Source organism: Callionymus lyra, chromosome 4 (assembly GCF_982586985.1).
Source record: "Callionymus lyra chromosome 4, fCalLyr1.hap1.1, whole genome shotgun sequence".
In the NCBI taxonomy this organism is placed as follows: domain Eukaryota; kingdom Metazoa; phylum Chordata; class Actinopteri; order Syngnathiformes; family Callionymidae; genus Callionymus; species Callionymus lyra.
Window position 1 is genome coordinate 36,019,561 of NC_141821.1, and position 21,848 is coordinate 36,041,408.

The 21,848-nt window shown below is 42.6% G+C and overlaps 1 protein-coding gene across 1 annotated transcript; it reads right to left on the reverse strand.

Moving 5' to 3' along the window:
• Window positions 1-6,647: 6,647 nt before the first annotated feature.
• LOC148082809 (uncharacterized) lies at window positions 6,648-9,344 on the reverse strand (the record flags this gene model as incomplete). Its single annotated transcript, XM_087790238.1, has 6 exons — window positions 6,648-6,960; window positions 7,043-7,246; window positions 7,327-7,462; window positions 7,562-7,657; window positions 7,738-7,929; window positions 7,998-9,344. Coding segments are annotated over 6 exons (2,019 nt in total), but the record flags the coding sequence as incomplete, so codon positions are not given.
• Window positions 9,345-21,848: the final 12,504 nt, after the last annotated feature.

Here is a 21,848-nt window from a genome sequence, read left to right on the forward strand (position 1 = left end):
GGTGTGCTTACTCCAGCTATTGTGACTGCTGCCATAACTGCTGGTGTACTCCCTCCTGCTGCTGTCACTGCTGTTGTGCTTCTTCATGTTGCGATAATTGTTTGTTTGATTCCTCCTGCTGCCGTAACTGCTGGTGTGCTTCCTCCAGCTATGGTGACTGCTGCCGTAACTGCTGGTGTACTCCCTGCTGCTGCTGTAACTGCTAGTGTGCTTCCTCCTGCTGCTGTGACTACTGCCGTAACTGCTGGTGTACTCCCTCCTGCTGCTGTAACTGCTTGTGTGCTGCCTATTGCGGCTGCAACTGCTGGTGTGCTTCCTCTGCCGGCTGTAACTGCATGTCTGTCTTTCCTCACAACATATCTTTCTCTCCTCACCACGTTTGTTTCATTCACAACATGTATGTCTCTCCTTACAACATGTCTGTCTCTCCTGACTAGATGTTTGTCTCATCCACAACATGTCTGTCTCTCCTCACTACATGTTAGTCTAATTTAACAGCATGTCTTACTCTCGTCCCAACATGTCTGTCTCTCCTGACTACATGTTTGTCTCATTTCGTAACATGTAAGTAGGTAAGTAAGTAATTTATATTTACAGAGCGCTTTTCTAGACCAGTCCGTCTCTCCTGACTACATGTCTGTCTCTCCTCACAACATGTATGTCTCTCCTTATTACATGTCTGTCTCTCCTCACAACGTGTCTTTCTATCCTCATCACGTTTGTCTCATTCACAACATGTCCGTCTCTCCTGACTACATGTTTGTCTCATTTCACAACATTTATGTCTCTCCTGACTACATGTCTGTCTCTCCATACAACATGTATGTCTCTCCTTACTACATGTCTGTCTCTCCTTACAACGTGTTTTTCTATCCTCACCACGTTTGTCTCATTCACAACATGTCTGTCTCTCCTCACTACAGGTGTATGCCTATCACTACATGTGTATGTCTCTCCTTACAACATGTCTGTCTCTCCTCACAACATGTCTTTCTCTCCTCACCATGTTTGTCTCATTCACAAGATGTCTGTCTCTCCTCACAACATGTCTTTCTCTCCTCACCACATGTTTGTCTCATTCACAACATGTCTGTCTCTCCTCACAACCTGTCTGTCTCTCCTGACTACGTGTTTGTCCCATTTAACAACATGTCTGTCTCTCCTCACTACATGTGTATGCCTATCACTATATGTGTATGTCTCTCCTTACAACATGTCTGTCTCTCCTGAGTACATGTTTGTCTCATTTCACAACATGTCTGTCTCTCCTCACTACATGTGTGTCTTATTAATTTATAACATGTCTTTCTCTCCTCACCACATGTGTGTCTCTCCTCACAACAGGTCTGTCTCACCTAACTACATGTCTGTCTCATTTCACAACATGTTTCTGAACCCACTCATCAAAAAGGCCACATATTAGACTTAGTTTTTCCCTTGGCCTGGACATTTCTTATGTGTCTAATGTATCTGAGTGATCATTCTCTTGTCTTGTTTAACCTGGACTTCATCCCTGAACCTAAGCCTTTGAAAGTTAGATCTCAGAGACGTGTCATCTCAGCTGATACTGCAGACAGTTTTTCTGCTATGTTTGACCCTCTTTCTTTTGATGACTGCCCAGACGTGGACAGTTTGGTTCACTGTTTCACTACTCATTGTGTTGAAATACTGGATCAAGTGGCACCTGTTAAATCGAACTTGAAAATTCAGAAAAAACGGCGCCCTTGGACAAATGAAGATCTCCTGAGTAAGAAGAGACTTTGTCGAAAGACTGAGCGTCTCTGGAAGTCCACTAAACTTGAGGTGCACAGACTTCACCTCAGGGATCTGATGTCTTCTTAAAATGAGATGGTAGAAACTGCTAGATCTGATTACATCAGAAAACTGGTAGCAGCAAATGAGAAAAACCCCAAAGTTTTGTTTGACACGATTAATTCACTCGTGTCTCCTGCTCCTCAAATCACGCCTGTCTAATGTGAAGCTGACAGCAATGCATTGTTGAGGTTTTTCATTGAGAAAATTAAATTGATCAAAGAGAAAATCTCTCCCCCTTTGTTTGAAACCCCTACTGTCTCTGAGCCCCTATCCTCCTCTTGGTCCTCCTTCACTGCTGTATCTTTGGGTGATATTTCAGCACTAGTGAACAAGATGAAACCCTCCTCATGCTCAGATAACGTCCTTCCTTGTAGGCTTTTTATCAAAGTATTTGATGTAATTGGCCCCTGGGTTACCAATATGGTGAACCTCTCCCTTTCCACAGGGGTTTTTCCCAATGCATTTAAACATGCCATTGTGGAGCCTCTGCTCAAAAAAACAAGCTTAGACCCAACTGACCTCAGTAATTTCAGGCCTATTTCTAAGCTCCCTTTCTTGTCCAAGATCTTGGAGAAGGTGGTGTCTGAGCAGCTGTCTTTGTTCCTGGATCAGAGTGACATCCATGAGAAGTTTCAGTCTGGCTTCCGTAAACATCACTCTACGGAGACAGCTTTGTTGAAAGTGTTCAGTGACATCATGATGTCGGCTGACTTGGGTAAATCCACTGTTCTGGTTCTCTTGGATCTGTCCTCAGCCTTTGACACAGTTGATCACCAGATCCTGCTAAGTAGACTGAGGGATGAAGTGGGAATGTCTGGGTCTGTGTTAGAATGGTTCTCATCTTACCTTTCTGGGTGCAGTTTTAGTGTATCTGCCAATCAAATGAGGTCTGAATCGGCAGATCTGTTGTGTGGAGTCCCTCAAGGTTCTGTTCTGGGTCCTTTATTGTTTTTGCTGTACTTGATTCCCCTTGGTAAAATCATTCAGAGATTTCCTGATGTTTCTTATCACTTTTTTGCTGATGACATCCAGCTCTACTGCTCTTTTGATCCAACTGAGCCCCAGAGGCTGAACAGCTTAGTCAATTGTTTGCTAGAAATCAAACAATGGCTGAGTGAAAACACACTACAGCTAAATGTGGACAAAACTGAAACTCTGGTGATTGCTCATGATGATAAGGTTCCAGGGTTGAGTCAGTACTTGGGTGACTTAGGTCAGTCTGTCAAACTGAGCCTGAGAAACCTGGGTGTTGTATTTGATAAAGATATGTCTCTGTTTCAACACTGCAGAAAACTGACCAGAAACTGTTTCTTTCAACTGAGAAAAATCTCTAAACTTAGGAAAATGTTGTCGGAACATGATCTGGAGCTTGTAATCCATGCGTTTGTTTCTTCTCATCTGGACTATTGTAACAGTTTGTTTTCATGTCTTAACAAGAAGGAGCTGTCTCGCCTGCAGTTGATACAAAACTCTGCAGCGAGAATTCTAACCCGCTCAAGTAGAAGAACTCACATCTCATCTTATTTATATAGCGCTTTTCGAGACCAGGGTCACAAAGCGCTTAGACAATCAAAACAATACTCAAAAAAGTACATACTTTAAAGATCAAGATAATACTGAGAACAACACAGGAGTTCGAGAAATTCAAGGAAAAGCCTGGACAAATAGAAACGTCTTAAGGTGTTTCTTAAAGGAGTCAGTAGACTCCATCAAGCGCAAAGAGAGAGGAAGATCGTTCCAAATCTTAGGAGCAACAGCCTGAAAAGATTTCTCTCCTCTGGTCCTGAGCCGTGTGCGAGGAACCATAAGTAGATTCTGATCCACAGACCTCAGAGCCCGAGCTGGGGTATAAGGCTGGATCAGATCAGTGACGTAAGGAGGAGCCTGACCATGAATAGCTCTGAAAGTAAGAACCAGAATTTTAAAGTTGATCCTGAAAGAAACTGGAAGCCAGTGAAGAGTTTTAAGGACCGGAGAAATGTGAGTTCTCCTACTTGAGCGGGTTAGAATTCTCGCTGCAGAGTTCTGAATCAACTGCAGGCGAGACAGCTCCTTCTTGTTAAGACATGAAAACAAACTGTTACAATAGTCCAGACGAGAAGAAACAAACGCATGGATTACAAGCTCCAGATCATGTTCCGACAACATTTTCCTAAGTTTAGAGGTTTTTCTCAGTTGAAGGAAACAGTTTCTGGTCAGTTTTCTGCAGTGTCGAACAAGAGACATGTCTTTATCAAATACAACACCCAGGTTTCTCAGGCTCAGTTTGACAGACTGACCTAAGTCACCCAAGTACTGACTCAACCCTGGAATCTTATCATCAGGAGCAATCACCAGAGTTTCAGTTTTCAGTAGAAGAACTCACATTTCTCCGATCCTTAAAACTCTTCACTGGCTTCCAGTTTCTTTCAGGATCAACTTTAAAATTCTGGTTCTTACTTTCAGAGCTATTCATTGTCAGGCTCCTCCTTACATCACTGATCTGATCCAGCCTTACACCCCAGCTCGGGCTCTGAGGTCTGTGGATCAGAATCTACTTATGGTTCCTCACACACGGTTCAGGACCAGAGGAGAGAAATCTTTTCAGGCTGTTGCTCCTAAGCTTTGGAACAATCTTACTCTCTCTTTGCGCTTGATGGAGTCTACTGACTCCTTTAAGAAACATCTTAAGACGTTTCTATTTGTTCAGGCTTTTCCTTGATTTTCTGGAACTCCTGTTGTGTTATCAGTTTTATCTTGATCTTTAAAATATATACTTTATTGAATATTGTTTTGATTGTTTAAGCGCTCTGTGACCCTGGTCTGGAAAAGCGCTATACAAATAAAAATTACTTACTTACTTACTTGCTTACAAAATGTCTGTCTCACCCAACTACATTTCTGTCTCATTTCACAACATGTCTATCTCTCCTAAATCCTTGTTTGTCTCTCCTCACTACATGTGTATGTCTCTCACTACATGTGTATATGTCTAATTACAACATGTCTGTCTCTCCTGACTACTTGTTTGTCTCTCCTCACTACATGTGCATGTCTCTCACTACATGTGTATGTCTCTCCTTACAACATGTCTGTCTCTCCTGACTACATGTTTGTCTCATCCACAACACGTCTGTCTCTCCTCACAACATGTATTTCTCTCCTCGCCACGTTTGTCTCATTCATTCCATGTCCGTCTCGCCTCACTACATGTCTGTCTCGCCTCACAACATGTTTGTCTTTCCTTAACAGATGTCTGTCTCTCCTCACAACCTGTCTGTATTGTCTCAAAACATGTCCATCCTCTCAATGTTTCTGACACACCTCAGAATTTGTCTGTTGTTTTCTTCACAACATCTAGGTTTTTTTCTACCAAGCTCTCAACTGTCCCTACCAATTTTTGTTTAAAATGTTATTTAAAATGTTGCTCTATTAAAATAGAAATAATTTAAGCTGTCAAAAAAAACTATTGTTCATTCCACTCCTGACTAATGTATGTATCCATCATCAGGGTTTCAAATCTGTTTAGTTCCAATGGGGCACATTTTCAGTGAACTTAACATTCAAGTTATATTTTTTATCATGTTGGCTCATGGTGTGAAAAAAAAGTTTAAAGTTTAAAAGTGTTAGGTCCTTTGAGGCTGAAGCAATTAGAAGCAAACCCAGGATATAAAAATCCATGTGTGATTCAGGGGAACGGTGCAGCGAGGTAAATACCTTGCTTTCATGATCTCAGTTAGCGCAAAAGTTTTTGCACGGAAATTGTGAATTGAGTCCAACATCTTATTTTTTTAATTTCCTGCATCTGCCAACAGCAAGATACCAACACTATGATAGAGGAGTCCTCATTGCATGAATTATTAAATTATTATAACTACTCATGATTATATCAGAAGATTGAAAAAAGAAAGAGGCCTAACTTCATGAAAAATTAAAAACAAACTGATGAATGCAAATATATTCTAAAATATCTACCAGATCTTGTCATGTTGACCATGTGATGCCCTTGTTTGTTTATTTTCTGTGACAGACGCAGGCATGTATGCACGGTTTCGGCTGATCGATTGTTGGATGCTTCCCTTTAGGTTTTCCTCATAGTTTGTTTGATTGGGTTTAGTTTTCCCTTGATAAATCTGTTTTTCCACATCTATTGATATCATCCAGCATCCGTTCAACAAACTAAATAAAGGTTCACAACATTGCACCACCAATGACACCTCAGCCTACAGGGACTGTATTAACAAAGCGGGGGTGCTTACAGCTGGCGGAAGGAGAAGCGAAGCCATTTTAACGTCATAACGGACTCTGCTCTTGTAACCTCTCGTTCGCCGATATTTTAGAAGGGGGATAACTTTTTAAAGTAAAAACTTCAAGACATCACAATGATGAGGGACTTACTGCATATTGGAGAGGAAGAGTTAAACATTTGAAACAAGTCACTCATTAAGGAGAGTTGGGTTTTCACATTAGTTGACCTTTAAATAAAGTTTTGGAAGATATTAAATTCATGAATATTTAAGGGTAACATTTTAAAAAGGCTTCAAATTGTCAACACATGATGAGTAAAATAACATATAATAGTTTAAAACCCCCAAATATTTGGCAATGTACTGTAATCTTGCGACGCTTCATCACGATAGCTGAACTATCAAAATAATGAAGTGGTGTCAGCCTAGACTCTTATAGCAGATGCATTACTTATTATATTTGTGCACTTTAGGGCATAGACAAACTTTTAATTGAAGTATTTTTAGTTTTTGGTACATCTAGACAGTGACGTTTATTTTCTATTGTTGGAAAGGTCCCGATCCACTTTTCTTAAAAGTAAAATAAGAGTTGTCCAGACTGAGAGATTAAATATATTACCAGTTTATTTGTACAAAGACATGTGTTGTACTCGCCCAGCAAAACAATAGGAGAAAACTGAAAATCCAATGCTACATTTATGAGTATTATTAAGAATAATTTAACATAATCATTTCCAAAGAAAAAATGTTTTCTCTTCATTCTACACTGGTGTATGAAAGAGATTTAAGCAACAAGTGTGGCTATGGTGAGCATATACATTTGAATTGTATTTTTTATTTTATTAGCATGAAACGTCTTCATGTTTTTCTGGTCCTTATAGCATGGACAGGCTCAACAAACCCACTGTGATGAGGAGAGCTGCAGAGAGAGAGAGAAAATGATATTCAATTGCAAAAATGCACTTTTTAATCTGCTGGATATTTTGCAGTGGTGTCCTTACCTTGTGTGAGTGACTGGTGCCGAGTTGTTGCGTGGCTTGTTGTATGTTGGGCAGTGTTTGAAGCCGGAATGGTTGTCTTTTTCTGGCCAATTGTTTGTGGAGCAGGGGTAGTTGTGAGGATGTTGATGGCAGTTGAGTTCAAAGCTTGCAAATCTGTTACGGGTGTTATAACCCTAGGAGTAGGAGCGCCCAGTTCATCGTTTTCTGATTTAAGAAATGAAATAAAAATCAAATCCACTGATAACTGGATAAAATGTACATTTCAGTTGAATTGTCAACCTTACCTTCATTAAAGGTTCCCGTTAATAAATGAACTGAGACATTGCCGATTTGTCTTAATCTTCCGGACGGTACAATAAGACAAAATGTACACTGGATTGTCAAACCATTAATATTCCCTTTCACGGAGCTGGCGCTCAACTAAAAAAATAAATAAATGATTGTTATGACACAGGACTGTTCAGCAGTGGATTCAAATGATTGTATTAAAAGACAAATTTTAAAATTAAGTGGGCTGACCTTAGTTGGCTGAAGCTTGCCGTTGTCAGAACGTGCAGTTAAGAATTTTAATTTTCCATTCTTATTGGCACAAACATATGTGGGGTCGTTACCACCCTGTAAAGAGAGGGAATTTCGAACACATATAAAAAGTGACATCATGAATGACAAAATGCTCTCTCGCCAGCAGCACTTACAATTAATAGGTCAAGTGAAAAACTACAAGCTATGTAGCCTGAACTTTGACCCGATATAGAAACACAAGATTTTCCATTATTTCCTGGCCTTGCTGAAATAAATTGGCAATTTGTAACTTTTGAAGGGTTACATGAAGCAGGTTGAGATGCACAGAAACTGGATATTCCACAGCTTGCTGAATTCACAGGATCCTAGAAAAAGAAAACATTTTTTTTACAAGTCAGTATCATTCCGACATAAAGAATACTGTTCCGCTCACCTTCAGAACACCCACTGTGGTTTGTGCTGTCGTTGAAAATGTGAGCGATGTTGTTTTTGCCAAAGCTGTTGTTGTCCTTGGTTTTGTTGTCAAAACTCCTATTGCTGGTGTGCTAACTCCTGCTGTTATAACTGCTAGTATGGTTCCTCCTGCTGCTGTAACTGCCAGTGTACTTCCTTTAGCTGCAGTGACTGCTAGTGTGCTTCCTCCAGCTGCTGTAATTGCTGGTGTGCTTCCTTTAGCTGAAGTGACTGCTGGTGTGCTTTCTTTAGCTGCAGTGACTGCTGGTGTGCTTCCTTTAGCTGCAGTGACTGCTGGTGTGCTTCCTCCAGCTGCTGTAACTGCCAGAGTGCTTCCTTTAGCTGCAGTGACTGCTGGTGTGCTTCCTTTAGCTGCAGTTACTGCTGGTGTGCTTCCTCTAGCTGCTGTAATTGCTGGTGTGCTTCCTCCAGCTGCAGTGACTACTGGTGTGCTTCCACCAGCTGCAGTGACTGCTGGTGTGCTTCCTCCAGCTGCTGTAACTGCTGGTGTGCTTCCTTTAGCTGCAGTGACTGCTGGTGTGCTTCCTCCAGCTGCAGTAATTGCTGGTGTGCTTCCATCAGTTGCAGTGACCGCTGGTGTGCTTCCTTTAGCTGCAGTGACTGCTGGTGTGCTTCCTCCAGCTGCAGTAATTGCTGGTGTGCTTCCTTTAGCTGCAGTGACTGCTGGTGTGCTTCCTCCAGCTGCTGTAACTGCTGGTCTGCTTCCTTTAGAAGCAGTTACTGCTGGTGTGCTTCCTCCAGCTGCTGTAATTGCTGGTGTGCTTCCTTTAGCTGCAGTGACTACTGGTGTTGGGCTAACTGTTGGTGTTGTTGATGGTGTTCGGGTAACAAATGGTGTAGTCGATGGTGTTGGGCCAGCAGTTGGTGTTTTTGATGGTGTTTGGCTAACAGTTGGTGTTGGGCTAACGGTTCGTGTTGTTGATGGTGTTGGGCTAGTGGTTGGTGTAGTCGATGGTGTTGGGCTAACGGTTGGTGTTGTCGATGGTGTTGGGCTAACTATTGGTGTAGTCGAGGGTGTTGGGCTAACAATTTGTGTTGTTGATGGTGTTGAACTAAGAGTTGGTGTTCTTGATGGTGTTGGGCTAACAGTTGGTGTAGTCGATGGTGTTGTGTTAACGGTTCTTGTAGTCGATGGTGTTGGGCTAACGGTCAGTGTTGTTGATGGCTTTGGGCTAACGGTTGGTGTATTCGAGGGTGTTGGGCTAACAGTTGGTGTTGTCGATGGTGTTGGGCTAACAGTTGGTGTTGTTGATGGTGTTGGGCTAACAGTTGGTGTTGTTGATGGTGTTGGGCTAACAGTTGGTGTTGTTGATGGTGTTGGGCTAACTGTTGGTGTAGTCGATGGTGTTGGGCTAACGGTTGGTGTTGTTGATGGTGTTGGGCTAACTGTTGGTGTAGTCGATGGTGTTGGGCTAACGGTTGGTGTTGTTGATGGTGTTGGGCTAACTGTTGGTGTAGTCGAGGGTGTTGGGCTAACGGTTGGTGTTGTCGATGGTGTTGAGCTAACAGTTGGTGTAGTCGATGGTGTTGGGCTAACTGTTGGTGTTGTCGATGGTGTTGGGCTAACTGTTGGTGTAGTCGAGGGTGTTCGGCTAACAGTTGGTGTTGTTGATGGTGTTGGGCTAACAGTTGGTGTAGTCGATGGTGTTGGGCTAACTGTTGGTGTTGTCGATGGTGTTGGGCTAACTGTTGGTGTAGTCGAGGGTGTTGGGCTAACAGTTGGTGTTTTTGATGGTGTTGGGCTAACAGTTGGTGTTGTTGGGCTAACAGTTGGTGTAGTCGATGGTGTTGGGCTAACTGTTGGTGTTGTCGATGGTGTTGGGCGAACTGTTGGTGTAGTCGAGGGTGTTGGGCTAACAGTTGGTGTTGTTGATGGTGTTGGGCTAACAGTTGGTGTAGTTGATGGTGTTGGGCTAACTGTTGGTGTAGTCGAGGGTGTTGGGCTAACAGTTGGTGTTGTTGATGGTGTTGGGCTAACAGTTGGTGTAGTCGATGGTGTTGGGCTAACAGTTGGTGTTGTCGATGGTGTTGGGCTAACTGTTGGTATAGTCGAGGGTGTTGGGCTAACAGTTGGTGTTGTTGATGGTGTTGGGCTAACAGTTGGTGTAGTTGATGGTGTTGGGCTAACTGTTGGTGTTGTTGATGGTGTTGGGCTAACGGTTGGTGTAGTCGAGGGTGTTGGGCTAACGGTTGGTGTTGTTGATGGTGTTGGGCTAACGGTTGGTGTAGTCGATGGTGTTGGGCTAACAGTTGGTGTAGTCGATGGTGTTGGGCTAACTGTTGGTGTTGTCGATGGTGTTGGGCTATCAGTTGGTGTAGTCGAGGGTGTTGGGCTAACTGTTGGTGTAGTCGAGGGTGTTGGGCTAACAGTTGGTGTTGTTGATGGTGTTGGGCTAACAGTTGGTGTTGTCGATGGTGTTGGGCGAACTGTTGGTGTAGTCGATGGTGTTGGGCTAACGGTTGGTGTTGTCGATGGTGTTGGGCTAACGGTTGGTGTTGTCGATGGTGTTGGGCTAACAGTTGGTGTTGTCGATGGTGTTGGGCTAACAGTTGGTGTTGTTGATGGTGTTGGGCTAACTGTTGGTGTAGTCGAGGGTGTTGGGCTAACAGTTGGTGTTGTTGATGGTGTTGGGCTAACAGTTGGTGTAGTTGATGGTGTTGGGCTAACTGTTGGTGTAGTCGATGGTGTTGGACTAACGGTTGGTGTTGTTGATGGTGTTGGGCTAACCGTTGGTGTAGTCGAGGGTGTTGGGCTAACGGTTGGTGTTGTCGATGGTGTTGGGCTAACAGTTGGTGTTGTCGATGGTGTTGGGCTAACGGTTGGTGTAGTCGAGGGTGTTGGGCTATCAGTTGTTGTTGTTGATGGTGTTGGGCTAACAGTTGGTGTAGTCGATGGTGTTGGGCTAACAGTTAGTGTTGTCGATGGTGTTGGGCTAACAGTTGGTGTAGTTGATGGTGTTGGGCTAACTGTTGGTGTAGTCGAGGGTGTTGGGCTAACAGTTGGTGTTGTTGATGGTGTTGGGCTAACGGTTGGTGTAGTCGATGATGTTGGACTAACGGTTGGTGTTGTTGATGGTGTTGGGCTAACCGTTGGTGTAGTCGAGGGTGTTGGGCTAACGGTTGGTGTTGTCGATGGTGTTGGGCTAACAGTTGGTGTAGTCGATGGTGTTGGGCTAACAGTTGGTGTAGTCGATGGTGGTGGGCTAACTGTTGGTGTTGTCGATGGTGTTGGGCTAACTGTTGGTGTAGTCGAGGGTGTTGGGCTAACAGTTGGTGTTGTTGATGGTGTTGGGCTAACAGTTGGTGTAGTTGATGGTGTTGGGCTAACGGTTGGTGTTGTTGATGGTGTTGGGCTAACAGTTGGTGTAGTCGATTGTGTTTGACTAACAGTCCGTGTTGTTGATGGTGTTGGGCTAACTGTTGGTGAAGTCGAGGGTGTTGGGCTAACGGTTGGTGTTGTCGATGGTGTTGGGCTAACTGTTGGTGTAGTCGATGGTGTTGGGCTAACACTTGGTGTTGTCGATGGTGTTGGGCTAACTGTTGGTGTAGTCGAGGGTGTTGGGCTAACAGTTGGTGTTGTTGATGGTGTTGGGCTAACAGTTGGTGTAGTTGATGGTGTTGGGCTAACTGTTGGTGTAGTCGAGGGTGTTGGGCTAACAGTTGGTGTTGTTGATGGTGTTGGGCTAACAGTTGGTGTAGTTGATGGTGTTGGGCTAACTGTTGGTGTAGTCGAGGGTGTTGGGCTAACGGTTGGTGTAGTCGATGGTGTTGGGCTAACGGTTGGTGTTGTCGATGGTGTTGGGCTAACTGTTGGTGTAGTCGAGGGTGTTGGGCTAGTAGTTGGTGTTGTTGATGGTGTTGGGCTAACACTTGGTGTTGTCGATGGTGTTGGGCTAACTGTTGGTGTAGTCGAGGGTGTTGGGCTAACAGTTGGTGTTGTTGATGGTGTTGGGCTAACAGTTGGTGTAGTTGATGGTGTTGGGCTAACTGTTGGTGTAGTCGAGGGTGTTGGGCTAACAGTTGGTGTTGTTGATGGTGTTGGGCTAACGGTTGGTGTAGTCGATGGTGTTGGACTAACAGTTGGTGTTGTCGAGGGTGTTGGGCTAACAGTTGGTGTTGTTGATGGTGTTGGGCTAACAGTTGGTGTAGTTGATGGTGTTGGGCTAACTGTTGGTGTGGTCGAGGGTGTTGGGCTAACAGTTGGTGTTGTTGATGGTGTTGGGCTAACAGTTGGTGTAGTCGATGGTGTTGGGATAACTGTTGGTGTAGTCGAGGGTGTTGGGCTAATAGTTGGTGTTGTTGATGGTGTTGGGCTAACTGTTGGTGTAGTCGAGGGTGTTGGGCTAACGGTTGGTGTTGGGCTAACGGTTGGTGTAGTCGATGGCGTTGGGCTAACGGTTGGTGTTGTCGATGGTGTTGGGCTAACGGTTGGTGTTGTCGATGGTGTTGGGCTAACTGTTGGTGTAGTCGAGGGTGTTGGGCTAACGGTTGGTGTAGTCGAGGGTGTTGGGCTAACAGTTGGTGTTGTTGATGGTGTTGGGCTAACGGTTGGTGTTGTTGATGGTGTTGGGCTAACGGTTGGTGTTGTCGGTGGTGTTGGGCTAACGGTTGGTGTTGTCGATGGTGTTGGGCTAACAGTTGGTGTTGTCGATGGTGTTGGGCTAACTGTTGGTGTAGTCGAGGGTGTTGGGCTAACAGTTGGTGTTGTTGATGGTGTTGGGCTAACAGTTGGTGTAGTCGATGGTGTTGGGCTAACTGTTGGTGTTGTCGATGGTGTTGGGCTAACTGTTGGTGTAGTCGATGGTGTTGGGCTAACGGTTGGTGTTGTCGATGGTGTTGGGCTAACAGTTGGTGTAGTCGATGGTGTTGGGCTAACGGTTGGTGTTGTCGATGGTGATGGGCTAACGGTTGGTGTTGTCGATGGTGTTGGGCTAACTGTTGGTGTAGTCGAGGGTGTTGGGCTAACAGTTGGTGTTGTTGATGGTGTTGGGCTAACGGTTGGTGTTGTTGATGGTGTTGGGCTAACTGTTGGTGTAGTCGAGGGTGTTGGGCTAACAGTAGGTGTTGTTGATGGTGTTGGGCTAACGGTTGGTGTTGTTGATGGTGTTGGGCTAACGGTTGGTGTTGTCGATGGTGTTGGGCTAACGGTTGGTGTTGTCGATGGTGTTGGGCTAACAGTTGGTGTTGTCGATGGTGTTGGGCTAACTGTTGGTGTAGTCGAGGGTGTTGGGCTAACAGTTGGTGTTGTTGATGGTGTTGGGCTAACAGTTGGTGTAGTCGATGGTGTTGGGCTAACTGTTGGTGTTGTCGATGGTGTTGGGCTAACTGTTGGTGTAGTCGAGGGTGTTGGGCTAACTGTTGGTGTTGTTGATGGTGTTGGGCTAACTGTTGGTGTAGTCGAGGGTGTTGGGCTAACAGTTGGTGTTGTTGATGGTGTTGGGCTAACTGTTGGTGTTGTTGATGATGTTAGGCTAATGGTTGGTGTTGTCGATGGTGTTGGGCTAACGGTTGGTGTTGTCGATGGTGTTGGGCTAACTGTTGGTGTTGTCGATGGTGTTGGGCTAACTGTTGGTGTAGTCGATGGTGTTGGGCTAACGGTTGGTGTTGTCGATGGTGTTGGGCTAACGGTTGGTGTTGTCGGTGGTGTTGGGCTAACAGTTGGTGTTGTTGATGGTGTTGGGCTAACAGTTGGTGTAGTCGATGGTGTTGGGCTAACTGTTGGTGTTGTTGATGGTGTTGGGCTAACTGTTGGTGTAGTCGAGGGTGTTGGGCTAACAGTTGGTGTTGTTGATGGTGTTGGGCTAACGGTTGGTGTTGTTGATGGTGTTAGGCTAACGGTTGGTGTTGTCGATGGTGTTGGGCTAACGGTTGGTGTTGTCGATGGTGTTGGGCTAACAGTTGGTGTTGTCGATGGTGTTGGGCTAACTGTTGGTGTAGTCGAGGGTGTTGGGCTAACAGTTGGTGTTGTTGATGGTGTTGGGCTAACAGTTGGTGTAGTCGATGGTGTTGGGCTAACTGTTGGTGTAGTCGATGGTGTTGGGCTAACGGTTGGTGTTGTCGATGGTGTTGGACTAACGGTTGGTGTTGTTGATGGTGTTGGGCTAACGGTTGGTGTTGTCGATGGTGTTGGGCTAACTGTTGGTGTAGTCGAGGGTGTTGGGCTAACAGTTGGTGTTGTTGATGGTGTTGGGCTAACAGTTGGTGTAGTCGATGGTGTTGGGCTAACTGTTGGTGTAGTCGAGGGTGTTGGGCTAACAGTTGGTGTTGTTGATGGTGTTGGGCTAACAGTTGGTGTAGTTGATGGTGTTGGGCTAACTGTTGGTGTAGTCGAGGGTGTTGGGCTAACGGTTGGTGTTGTTGATGGTGTTGGGCTAACTGTTGGTGTAGTCGATGGTGTTGGGCTAACTGTTGGTGTTGTTGATGGTGTTGGGCTAACAGTTGGTGTAGTCGATGGTGTTGGGCTAACTGTTGGTGTAGTCGAGGGTGTTGGGCTAACAGTTGGTGTTGTTGATGGTGTTGGGCTAACAGTTGGTGTAGTCGATGGTGTTGGGCTAACTGTTGGTGTAGTCGAGGGTGTTGGGCTAACAGTTGGTGTTGTTGATGGTGTTGGGCTAACAGTTGGTGTAGTTGATGGTGTTGGGCTAACTGTTGGTGTAGTCGAGGGTGTTGGGCTAACGGTTGGTGTTGTTGATGGTGTTGGGCTAACGGTTGGTGTGGTCAGTGATGTCGGGCTTACATTTGTCGTAGTTGAACTTGTTGGGTTAACAGTAGGCGTGGTTGTTTCAGCTGTTATGCTGGTGGTTGTCGTAGCAAAGGAAGTTGAGAGTAGTTGGAAACACAGTGTAGTGCAGACCAGAACATAAAAAGTGCCTATAAAAGAGGAAATCAATAAAAGGTATTGAAACAAATACATAAAAAGGTATTTTCACGTTGTGCTGTTCTGTAACTGTAACTGTAACTTGATTTCATACATGACAGTGGATTAATGAAGATGTCAGGAGATTAAGGTTTTAAATTCGTTGCCTTTTAAGATTCTCATCTCATCATAAAAATTGTCAACAGACTTCTTGAAAAACAGAAAATCATTTAAATTCATATCATGTTTACCAAAAAAATAATTCTTAGCACCTTCATAAACCTATTCAGTATTTACTGTCCATGTATATGCAAAACTCGTAAAGTACTTCCCGACTCGGTTCATTTGCAGAATTCCAGAACATTCTGGTCTAAACTCATCTTTTCACTTTCCCAAATCATTTTCAGAACATTGGTCACAAAGCCTACTTTTTGTCCTTTAAATAAGTAACAAATATATCAATAAATAAATTGAATATAGAGCTGACTTCTAAAAAAAAAAAAGATTTTAAGGGATTTTTTAATTTGGAATGTGAATTTAGCTTTGGGGTTCTTAAACACTGTTTTTTGAATGACACACAACATCTAAAACATCTTTGACTTGGTAAAAATGCTAATTGAAGATTAATTGTTCTTTATGAATCAATCCCAATTCAATACTTGAATTTAAAAAAAAAGAATATCAAAAAGAATTTAATTCTTTCCCCATTTATTATAAATCTCATGAAATATATGAAAAAATGATAATAAAGAAGAAACCTTAATTCACAAGGACGATTCATAAAATAAACCAATGATTTGCTTAGGATTGTCATAATAATTATGAATTGAATCATGACATGATTGATATTTCTAGTGGAATGCATCATATTATTCATCAATAAATTGTCTTCTTATATTATGATCTTTAATGATCCAAAGTCTGTAAAAAAAAAAAGCACGATTTCTGTTCTCGAACGAACAAAAAAAACTAAACATTTAGTTTCTTACCTTTAGGTTTCCTCATCTTTGATGGAATCAAATACAATTGCAAGGAGGAAAATTTGATTCTCCAGTAGACCAGCTCCTGCTGCGGGTTCAAATCTCAAACTCAAGGTGAGCTACGAGACAGCTTTGTTCTGTATTTATATAAGGGATGACAAATTTAAAGCATTTTGACATCCTTGTTAGGTGACTGAAGTGTCTTGGAGGCTGGCAAGGGTGTGTTCGTTAAAATCGTGAAAGGATTAACTGACAGGTACAATGATCAACTAGAAATTCTACATTCTAGATAGAATGCCAACTCTCACAGGTGGAATAAAGCAGTGTAACATGCTATGAGGTTTATATGATCTCAACTGAATAGATTATTTTTTTTACTTATTTGTAGTTTTTGGCTTGACAAATTGCTTAACATTATTTCCTCCTCAAAACGATGCATCTGTGGAATTACGAAGAACGAGATGTGAGTCAGGTTAACTGTTTATTAACAGGTCGTTGGATCACAAGACATGTCTAATACAGCAGGAACATTTATAATCATCAGTGGGAGACCATGTAACCGCTACACAACATGCCCTGCCCTGAAACACCCAAAAGGAAACTAAAGGGTCCAGGTGAAAAAAAACATTTTTTTCACTTTCTTTTTTTTTTTCATTACATTTTTCAACTTTATTAAAACTCCTAAGATGGTTGCTGGTACGATTCCAGGCCAAGGCAACCTTTCTGTGTGGAGTTTGTATGTTCTCCCCGTGTTGCGAGGGTTTACCTCCTACGCTTAAACAACCTGCCGAAACTGCTATATCTCCACTCGTCCGTACATACTGGGTGGGCACCAGAGGAAACGCGGTCCAAGACAGGCATTGCTCTAGGACACACACCTGGTTCTTTGGAAGGAACCCAAGTCGGTTCAACATATGCAGTGAATGCACGGCCCTCCAGGAAGAAACGAAAATGCTGCGTAGCAAACACACTGTATTTACATTCGTTGTCCCTTAGTCCCCCGACTGGAAAAATGCTGCTCAACCACAGCTCCCACCGCCACATCAGATGTGTAAGTAAGTAATTAGTATTTATAGAGCGCTTTTCAAGACCAGGGTCACAAAGCACTTAAATAAAATAAATACTTAAAAGGTCAAGACAACACAGACAAACACAAGAGTCTCTGAAATTCAAGGAAAAGCCTGCACGAATAAAAGTGTCTTAAGTTGTTTCTTGAAGGAGTCAGTAGACTTCATCAAGCAGCAGCCTGGAAGGATTTCTTTCCTCTGGTCCTGAACCGTGTGCGAGGAACCATCAGTAGATTCTGATCCACAGACCTCAGAGCTTGAGCTGGGGTGTAAGTAAGGATCGGAGAAATGAGAGTTCTTCTACTCAGTGAGAGCGATTGGCACACGAGACGCGGGATGAGCTAGAAGTGCTTCATTTGGGCCATCTTAGCACCATAAATGCCTGCAAGCGTTGAAGTGTCCAGTTTACCTCATCACTGGCTTTCTTTAACCTTGGGGCTCCATAAAATGGCTGTAGGAAGCTGGCTACATGGGGCAGGAACCAGTTTTGAAACTTCACAATGCCCTAAAACTTGATAAAAAAAATGATTTACTATGTCCCAAGAAGTCGATCACAGGCAGCCCAAACTGACACTTTGCTGTGTTAACTATCACTCCATGCTCATCGATAGGCTAGAAAACCATCCTAAGATGCAACAGATGCTCTTCTATTGAGTGGCTTGCCACCAAAATGTAGAAGAATACAAATGTCAGGACATGACACCGAATCCATTAACCTCTAAAGGTCTACGCCGTACCCACGTCACATAACAGAAATATATCGTATATACCCCCCCCACACACACAACATACAGTACATCATAAATACTGATTACTGGGTAGAGACAAGCTCAACTCGGGTTAGAGTCAAGTTAACAATAGAATAAACATTTTTGTCTGCCTGGCGGTCAGAGCTAGGGTTTCGGGTGAACGAGTCAAAAAGCGCCCGTCTCCGTGTCCAATACGTCCTCACACCCGAGGCGTCATACCGTCCGACGCCTTGCAATGCCCCCGGGCGTAACTAGGGTGACGGTATAGGGGGGACAAAAACTTCGGTTTTAGCCTACCCGGGTCACCCATTCATATACAGAGAACTCCCCAACGTCGGATTCAAACGACCCGGGTAACATTTGTTATCACTGTTATCATTTGGCTACCGTAACTCTAAAACTATGAAGCGCACTTGAAATGTTAAATGTCGACAGTGCGATTCTACCCCTGATTGTGCTTACCGACCTAGAACCACTTTGAGGTGGTACACGGTGACCATAAATCGGTAAAAAATGCTTAATTTGTATTTTTTGAAGCTTGGATTGTTCACGCATCGCGGAAGTCAAGAGGCTCTCGCGGATTAATACATGCTTAAAAGGTCCTGTAAAAGTGACTATATTGTATATTTTTAGGTGTTTCAACTCCACCATGTTGACATTCTTTTATTAATCAGTAAAATAAAGTCTGGATGTGCTATTTCGCTTGATCCTCTTTATAATCGGGTGCGCTTTTGTATGAAAATATAACCTTTCATTGAGATTGCGTTTATGGACGTATGTTTTCTTTTTATTTAGCTGAGATTATGAGCGATCTATGTGACGTTTGTCAACAGTAATCGCGATCCTGCAGAGGTGACGTCACACACGCTAAAAAACGGGAGTGTAGAAAAACACACATTGACAAAGTTCCTAGTTCCAGTTCCTAAAAAATGTTCCTTGTTTATTTAACTTGAAAAATGCGCATTTAATCTGTATTTGACCTCAATTTTTTACACAGCTCAGACTAGAATCTGATCGTGCACAGAATGTAGACCCGTCACACCACAGGAATAAAATGAGATATTGTGCTTGTTTCTTAAAAAGCGCCATGGAATACAATTGGAGATGTGTGCTTGTATAAAGCCCGAGTTCAGTTTTGTAGTTTCAGCGTCAGCTAAAAAGTTTTCAAACTGCTGCACTCCAGACGCAACTTCCTCCAAACCTCCGGGTGTTGATGTCACTTGTTGTTACTCGTCCCAGAACAAGCGTTTTTGTTGTTCACGTTTCTGCAGTAACTTGACGGAACAAGGTGCGTGTCACTCGTCTATTGAGGTAAGAAATAATTATTGCTTTAAGTCGACTCAGAAATAATGTTTCATTGCGTGTAATGTAACTTTCTGTGGTGCGTTAATACGAGAGGTAGTTCGCTAAAACTAAGCTTTTTAAATTATAATGTAACTCACACACATATTTTGTTTGTTATTTTGAAAGGACGAAAATATATGTATATTCCAATTAAAAGTTTGCTATATTGGTAGGTCATGGTAGGAGATTTATTTTATTAATATTCAAGATATTGATTTCATTTATCACTTCCGCATATTAATACAGATAACATATTTATCGTATTTAAGTATATAAGTATAAGTTTATTTGAACCCTTTTGGATGAGGGATTTGATCTTTTGTGGTTTTCTTTAAATGAAAGAATATATATAAAATAATAATGAAAAGTAATTTAAAGAGGTAAACCAGATGGAAACACCATCAAACAATGGATGAAGGAAACATGGAGAGCTTATCTCTGAATGATCAAGTATACTTGCTTGTATTTAATGATTTTTTATATTTAAAAGGGAGCACTAGTATGTTTTCGTTTTGTTTTAGCATGGAAGTGACCTGCAAGAACTGCCCAGAACTCTGGACCTGCTTGACATGAAACCTTTCTCTCTGTGGTTCCTGACAAATGATTTCAAATGTGAAGTAAGTGAGTAATATTTGTAAACATAGTGAACACAAACTTGTAAACCTACAGCACATCCCATCATGGAAATATATAAAAGGCAATTCTATGTTCTTTTCTAGGTGAGATGGAGTGCTGCATATCAGGTACTGGACTAACCATCGGAGGTGGAAGGGGTCAACATGTCAAAAGCAGGTGAGGTGGTTACATCACACACACTTTGGTCATTAAAATAGTCATGTTTGGTAATAATGATCAATACATTTTTGTGGCAGGACGCACTGACATGCTGACGCTTATGGTCAAGGTTTTCTGGCATCTGTTGTTGGAAAAACTTACTGAAGAGTCTTTTTCATTCGATTTTACACTCTAAATGATCGGAATCAAACGACTTCATTAATACAATGTTTTCCAGGTTCTGTTGACTTTCGGACAAAGAGGATTCGACGTTGTTATGGCAGTAAGGAGACGGCAGCAAGAGAAAGATTCTTGAGAAATAGATGAACCACCTCTGGAAGTCTGTCAAGTTGTTGTGATTCCCTGAAAGAGTTGTCTCGCATGGCAGCGAGTTTATTTAGCAATAAAGAGTTCGCCATGAACAATATTCAGGCAAACCAGACATCATGTGTTAATGAATGAATGAATGAATGAATGCTTTATTTAGAACATGTTTCATAAGAAAGTAAACTTAAGACAAACAAACAAAACCAATGACATTAGTCAAACAATAATTATAGTCAAAACAATAATATTAACCCAACATGTCCAAAGTAAGAAGGATGAAGCATAAGCTCGTCTATACCTAAACCTTCACTACTCAATTACTAACCATCAACACCCAAAGTACATCAACAAAATACAAACATAAACAAACAAACATTCAGCAAAACACAGTGGAGATATTTAAGATAAATAGAGATAAACCACTGCTTTCTTGAAATCACCACACTTGCAATATCTTTCATAATTTTGTCATTCCATGTGATATGTGTAAGCAGTTAAAATTGATTAAATTCATCAGTAATCATCATGGTTTAAAATAGCAACTTAAGAGCTATTTGTTAATTACACTCAACCTATGAAATAGAAGACAGCACGTCTAAAAGCTTTGTGAGACCCACAGTACATGTTTGAACTTTAAAATATACATATTTATGTTATTGATAGGTGACTCAAGACTGCTGTTATACTATCAGAAAACTACACACACCAACATGATGTATTTGTTTGTAGTGGCCTGTGCTACATCAAAGGGTTAATTCTCTAACTTCAAGAGGCATGAAGGCCCTTGTAAAGCTGATATTTATATGACACATTCAGATGGTCTCCTACTATCCTGTGAGAAGTTTGGTGTCAATGAGTCCAAAAATGAGTGACAGGTTGTCATTCTTCTGTCAAGATGGCCTCTGAGTGTAACAGAATGACCAGACCTGATCTTCCAGGAATGGATTTGGCGAGTTTTTTTCTACTTGGACCTCAGAGCTGATATTTGGATATGTTATTCTAGACTCCATTCTGAGTTGAACTGTGGTAGTTTGATGTTGCTATGAATTTCCTGTGCCCCATGGTATCATGGGAAACTTGGAGAAATCTGGACTTTGAAGCTCTATAAATCGACCATTGTTAATTCAAAGGATCTGAAACTTTTAGAGATTATTCATGTTCCATTTGTACACATATACTTCCGGTTTGGGAGGGGCTATCATTATGGTTCCACCAGCATATGATTTTAGAGGTGTCAGAGGTCACACAGACCAAGTTTCATATATCTGAGGGTCACAGAGGTCAAATAAGAGCAGAAGAGCAACAGTCATGAAAAATACGTTTTTTGCCCCGGTTCATTCCCAACGGCCCCTGGGGGTCTAAAAATGAGCATGATAGTTCACACTAGCCTCAATATCAAGCCTCTGTTAATTATTGATTAGCTGTAAGCAGTACATGTTATTGATTACTAACGTATGATTATGTATGTACTAATGCAATACATGTTATTGATTACTAAAGTATGATTATAGATGTTTACATTCCTCCCTCTGCGGACGCAGCCGCAGCGAGCGAGAGGCTGAGCGCCTCAGTGTCGGACCTGCAGCTCAAACACCCGAACTCTCTCCTGCTCATTAACGGGGATTTCAACCATGCCTCACTCTCCTCCATTCTTCCCACCTTCACACAATACGTGAAGTGCCACACCCGGGAGGACAAGACTCTGGACCTTTT